Here is a 6,342-nt window from a genome sequence, read left to right on the forward strand (position 1 = left end):
TTATAAAATATTATAGCATTTTCCCTCCTACTGATGTCAGGCTAATGGGTCTGTGGTTCCCCGTTTTCTCTCTCCCGCCTTAAATAGTGAGGATACATCTACCACCTTCCAATCTGCAGGAAACATTCCAGAATCTATAGAATTTTGAAAGATAATCACCAATGTATCCACTATCTCTACAGCCGCCTCTTTCAACTCTCTGGGATGTAGAGCAGCAGCGTTTGGGGATTCATTAGCCCCAACCACATTAATTTCTCCAGTACTACTTTCTCACTAATACTAATCTCTTTCAGTTCCCCGTGCTCACTAGTTCTCTCGTGTTTTTGGGACAATTTCTGTATCTTCCTCCATGAAGACAGACACATTGTTTAGTTTCTCTGCCATTTCCTTATTCACCATTATAAACTCTCCTGTCTCTGCCTGGAATGGACCCACATTGGTCTTTGCTAATCTTTTGCTTTTCACATTCCCATAGGAGCTTTTCCAGTTATCCCCAGTTTGCTCTGATATTCTATTTTCTTTTATCAGTTTCTTCGTCCTCCTTTGCTGAATTCTAAAACTAGTTTGCACTCCTCAGGTTTACTACTATTTTGGCCACTTTATGAGCCTCTTCCTTTGATCTAATGGAATCTTTAACTTTTCTTGTTAGCCACGATTGCATCACTTTTCCTGGTGGATTTTTGATTCTTAAAGGAATCGAGTATTATGTAAATATGGAATAATTCCTGAACTGCTAGCGAGTGCCTCTCTGTCGTCTTACTTTCAATTGTAATGGCCCAATCTAACACTGATAACGTGTCCCTCAAACCTTGACAGTTTCTTTCTATGAGAAACACCCAGATAAATTAAACAAAACAACCATATAACCACTGGATAAAAGCAAATTACTGTGGATGCAGTGACCCCAGCTTCATGGCAACGTGGAATACTTTGGGGAGTTCCAAACAGAAATGGGAACCAAATATCTTTAACTTCCAACACCCTTTCAGTCTTTTGTCCTCATGAAATTTGAAGGCAGGTAATCGCATCAAGGCTCAAGAGCGTCAGCCCACTGGAGGCAAAGTTGTGAGACCGGCCAGTCCAGCAGAAAGTAACCTCCCAACCATCTCCATCGACCAGCTGACAGAATGAACAAAATGCAGTCTTGGATGTAATTGAGAGCCGAAACAATAACAGAATCCAACCCCTCTGATCAACTGTGAACTTGTTGGTGTCGCACCAGATGCCATGAATCACAAAATCCCTTCCTACATTGAGAGAAGATGAACCGTGTTAGCGGGAATGAATCCAAAAGAATAGCTCAACACTCTCGACTGCTCCAAACGTCAAACACTTTATTATTTAACACTGGCGGGGAGCAGGTCGCTGGTCTCACCATGCGCTTCGCTGAATGCACAAAGAAAATCATCAATATTTATACAATTCGAATAGTTACACAGCCCACCTCGGCTGGACACAATCCAATTGTAACAATTATTGGTCACTATCAGCATGGGGCTGTGTGGTCAGAGGTCATAAACAGGCAGAGGCCCCCTCGTGGTGTATTCTAGACCCCTTAACAACTGTCCTTGGGTGGGTCGCCTTGATAAGACTCTCTGATCTTAACCACATTACAGACTGGTGCTCGAGGCAGCATTCCTCACAGGCAGCTGTCTGGGAGTTACAGGCAAGGGCAGTTCAGCTCTCTGTGTGATCTCCTTCACAGGGAATGTGGCCAAGTCAGCTGGCTACCCCATGATGCCTCAGAGCCTGCTACACGACATTTTAACCTAGGATGATACATTGTTAGTGTGTATCTGCAAAATAATACATATTTGAAATGTTACACGTTTAATAGACATATAGATTTATATTGCAGGTACTTCACCCTGGGCCCACTTCTACAACAGCCTCTCCCCAGTGTGAATTTGCTGATGTTTCCGCAGGTTGGAGGAATATCTGAATCCCTTCGCACACTGAGAGCAGGTGAACGGCCTTTCCCCAGTGTGAATTCGCTGGTGTGACTTCAGACTGGATAACTTGGTGAATCTCTTCTCACATTGAGAGCAGGTGAACGGCCTCTCCCCAGTGTGAACCTGCTGATGTGACTTCAGGGTGGATAACCGAGTAAATCCCTTCCGACATTGAGAGCAGGTGAATGGTTTCTCCCCAGTGTGAACTTGCTGATGTCTCTGCAGGCTACATAACAGAGTGAATCCCTTCCCACACTGAGTGCAGGTGAACGGCCTCTCCCCAGTGTGAATTCGCTGGTGTCTCTGGAGGTGGGATAACTGAATGAATCCCTTCCCACACTGAGAGCAGGGGAACGGCCTTTCCCCTGTGTGAACTCTCTGGTGTCTCTGCAGGATTGATAAAGTAGTGAATTCCTTCCCACACTCTGGGCAGGTGAGTAGCTTCTCCCCAGTGTGAACTCGCAGATGTGTCTTCAGGCTGGATAAAGTAGTGAATCCTGTCACACACTGAGAGCAGGTGAATGGCTTCTCCCCAGTGTGAACTCGCTGGTGTGTCTTCAGGTTGTATAATTGAGTGAATCCCTTCCCACACTGAGAGCAGATAAATGGTTTCTCCCCAGTATGAATTCGCTGGTGTAATCGCAGGCTGGATGGATCACTGAATCCTTTACCACACTGAGAGCAGGTGAATGGCCACTCCCCAGTGTGAAATCGCTGATGTGTCCTCAGGGTGGATGAACGACTGAATCCCTTCCCACACTGTGGGCAGGTGAACGGCCTCTCTCCAGTGTGAAATCGCTGGTGTATCCGCAGGGTGGATGAATGACTAAATCCCTTCCCACACTGAGAGCAGGTGAATGGCCTCTCCCCAGTGTGAACCCTCTGGTGTGTCTGCAGGGTGGATGGATCACTGAATCCCTTCCCACACTGAGAGCAGCTGAAGGGCCTTGCCCCAGTGTGAATGCGCCGATGAGCTTCCAGTGCAGATGGGACTCTGAATCGCTTCCCGCAGTCTCCACATTTCCACGGTTTCTCCATGTTTTGGGTTTCCTCGTGTCTCTCCAGGTCGGACAATGAGTTAAAGTGTCGTGCACACACTCAACACGTGTAGGGTCTCTCCCCACTTTGAATGGAGCAATGTTTTTTCAGGCTGTGTAACTGGTTAAAGCTCTTTCCACAGTCAGTGCTCTGGAACACTCTCACTCGGTGTGTGTCTCGGTGCTTTTCACACTGATGTTTAAAATCTTTTGAAGCCGGCAGATCGGGCAAACGTTTCTCCTTCTGCTTTCATAGGTCGAAGACATTCAGGTCCCAAGGAATCGGGTGACTCAGTTAGATTGAGACGTGACATTTGAGATTTCTGTCTGTAATTCCTCCTCGCCTAATATCCTGTAAAAACAATTTATAAGAGACATCATTGTCAGTTTTACCCGTTTTCCAGCCCCACATCAATGTCACACTGGAATCGACGACGTTTTTGTGCCAAAGGCAATCCTACCCCTGCTGTCCTCTTGCACCATCGGGAGATTCCTAATCGTGGACCATTCCCCCCCTCTTTTCCCCCTCCCCCCCAGTTTTTCTGGATCTCACCCCCAGGTCAAGAATGTGGAGGTTTGTTGCCTCCCTGATAAGAGATACTTACTTTACTGTGCACTTTAAGAAAGATATTGAGCTCCTCCTTTCTGTTAACTCGAACTCTGGTATTTCCCACTCCATCTTGTGGGAGTCGTGTAAAGTTTATGCTCCCGTTCTGCGTGGGTCTCACCCCCACAACCCAAAGATGTGCAGGGTAGGTGGATTGCCCAGGCTAAATTGGCCCTTATCAGAAAAAAATATACTCAAAATTTATTTTAAAATCTTTCAGACACCTATATGGGGACAACTTTCCACAGCTGATGGTGACTATTAGGTGAGACCTTGCCCGGTGGTCGGCTCTTCCGATTTCATGGTGAGGGAGGATCACCTTCATTAAAATGAATGTGTTGCCCAGACTGTTGTACGCTCTGCAGATGCTGCCTATACTGCTGTCAACCAGAGTTGTTAGGGGAATTAATGGAATAATTTGTGCATTTATCTGGAACAAAAAGAGACCGTATTTCAAGTTTGTTCAGCTCCAATTGCTGGAGCTAAGGGAGGGCTGGGTCTCCCAAATATCAGGCTATTATCAATTGGCCTCTCGTCTAGAATCCAGAAGGGATTGGGTTAGGATAGACCCAACGTCCATCTCACTTGATGTAGAAGCAGACCAGTCAGTTCTCCCTCTACAGGTCTTGATTTATGGTGACATAAATAAGTGTGATAATCCTGTTATTATTAATAATCTCAGAGCGTGGAGGTTGGTCTGCCAATTAGAAGGGAAATCTAAGTTTACTTCCACTCTCTCTCCTGTCCAGGACAGTCCAGACTTCCCATCCGGTCTCATTGACCATGGATTTATTACCTGGAGAGATGTCGGCTGGGAGACATGTTCAGAGACACTTCCTTGTCATCCTTTGAGCAGCTATGACATCACAAGACAATCCTTTAAGTATTTACAGCTCAAAGATGTTATCTGTAACAAGACATATTTGTGTCTTGATTCCTCAATTTCCCTAGTGGAAAGAATCCTGAATTCTGTGGAGCCAAAACAATTGATTAGCCAATTCTATGATATTCTAAATTCCAGATCCTGTATTTCAATGCTGAGAACGTTGCAGTCATAGGACAAGGACTTAGCAGTCAATATTGATGAGGAGACATGGGGTATCATATGGGACTATGCCAGTGAAATTTTGAACAGCAATAAAATGAAGGAGACCCAGTTTACGATACTACACAGTCTTCATATTACATCTAGTCTTAGACACGGGTTTGATCCTAGTATACTCCAATGTGCCTGGTGGTTGAGAGTGACTATATACGTTCCTATGGAGCTGTAAAGATTCAATCCTATTGGTCAAATATAGTCAGGGAACTGGAGCAGATTTTTGAGAGAGCCTTAGAATCTAAACCTGTATTCCTGATCCTAGGTCTCCTAGGTGGGCGAATCACCAATTCTAATGAAAAAAGGCTACATAATATCCTGACCGTCGGCACTCATAAAAATATCCTTTGCTCCTAGAGTAGCGACAATTTCCCCTCTATCCAAAACGAGAAAGGCTGATTACAGAATGCATCCCTATGGAATTTTTAACAATTGTACTCTGCGCTAAGTCTGAAATATTGGGAGCAAAGTATGGGAGCCATATCTCAAATACATAGGCTCCAATTCTTGCTCCTCCTGGATTTTCCATGACTGCATTCAATTCACCTTATTCATTTCAGTCAACTATGTTGTTAGTCTGTTTCACAATATTTTGGGGTGTGCTACCTGCATGGTTATCCACCTGTTTTTATAGAATCTACCCCTCTTTCCCTTCTCACCATGTTAACACGATTACTGGTTGTTCAATTGATCCGGCATTTCATCTAGAGGCTCAGGTGCCTCAAATATTCTGTTCTGAATTAATTCTGCAATATCTTGCATGTATTTATGCGGCAATATCTCTTATTCTGTTCTGTGCCCATTTTCCACCCAATTTTTCTGTTACTCTGTTTGTTGTCATAGAATGGTAAAAAAAAGCAATGTGACAAATGCGTTAAAAAAAGTCTGTCACACTCATCCATGAAAATATTCACTGACTCCCAGACTCCACTGGTCCCTGTGGAAGAGAATTTCAGAGGCTCTCAACCCTCTGAGAGAAGCGATGATGGAAATATATAACATAGCTACAGTATAATATTACACAACTAGAAATAGTAATAAATGTACTTTATTACTGGACCACAAATAATATATCTAATCTATCATATAACACTGGACATTTCTCTGTCTGATATTAATTTACTGTCCCCTTAAATGTCAGCCATCTCCTGGGGAAACCAGCCCTTTAATTGTGAACATTAGGAAAGAGACCATCCTTTTAGCCAAATAAATAAATGTGTCAAGCTGAGGAGGCAAAAGGATGTCAATGTCTTTAAGAGAGAGAGAGACCTGGGCCAAACGTTCCAGAGTCTGCACCCTCCCTGGATTCACTTGCTTTCCCTTCAGTAGCTGCTAGTGACCAATTGAAGGTGAGAACGAGAAAAGAAATGGAAAGGGGGAGAAAATAAAGTGTTTTACTCACAGATGTTGGAGACAGGAGGAGGTTTTACCTCCAATTTCCGCTTTGTGGCGTCCAAATGAAGCCCTGACTGAATCAGCCAATAGAAATCAGCTTCTCCGCGGTGACGTCTCTGGGTTCCAGTCCGCAGGCCCTTCACCTCCTCGAGACAAGGTTTCCAGCCAACCGGCTGACGGCTCCAGCCAGGGCGAGAAGCCGCTCGGTGATCGCCCCGGCATGGAACTGCGCATGTGCAAGGGAGAGGGAAA

At 44.7% G+C, this 6,342-nt stretch overlaps 1 protein-coding gene across 3 annotated transcripts; it reads right to left on the bottom strand.

Annotated features, from left to right (window-relative positions):
- Nucleotides 1-1,312: 1,312 nt before the first annotated feature.
- Nucleotides 1,313-6,342, bottom strand: LOC119951792 (zinc finger protein 239-like). Of its 3 annotated transcripts, none has more exons than XM_038775144.1 (2): nt 6,098-6,342; nt 1,313-3,341 (listed from the first exon to the last, which is right to left on the bottom strand). In XM_038775144.1, exon 2 carries the CDS (start codon nt 2,988-2,990, stop codon nt 1,881-1,883), a length of 1,110 nt encoding a protein of 369 aa, XP_038631072.1. In that variant the 5' UTR covers nt 2,991-3,341; nt 6,098-6,342; the 3' UTR covers nt 1,313-1,880. The 3 variants fall into 3 exon arrangements, with proteins under 3 accessions (XP_038631072.1, XP_038631074.1, XP_038631073.1); XM_038775146.1 differs by lacking the exon at nt 6,098-6,342 and adding an exon at nt 4,393-4,540; XM_038775145.1 differs by lacking the exon at nt 6,098-6,342 and adding an exon at nt 3,595-3,758.

This window comes from Scyliorhinus canicula, chromosome 17, assembly GCF_902713615.1.
Source record: "Scyliorhinus canicula chromosome 17, sScyCan1.1, whole genome shotgun sequence".
Lineage (NCBI taxonomy): Eukaryota > Metazoa > Chordata > Chondrichthyes > Carcharhiniformes > Scyliorhinidae > Scyliorhinus > Scyliorhinus canicula.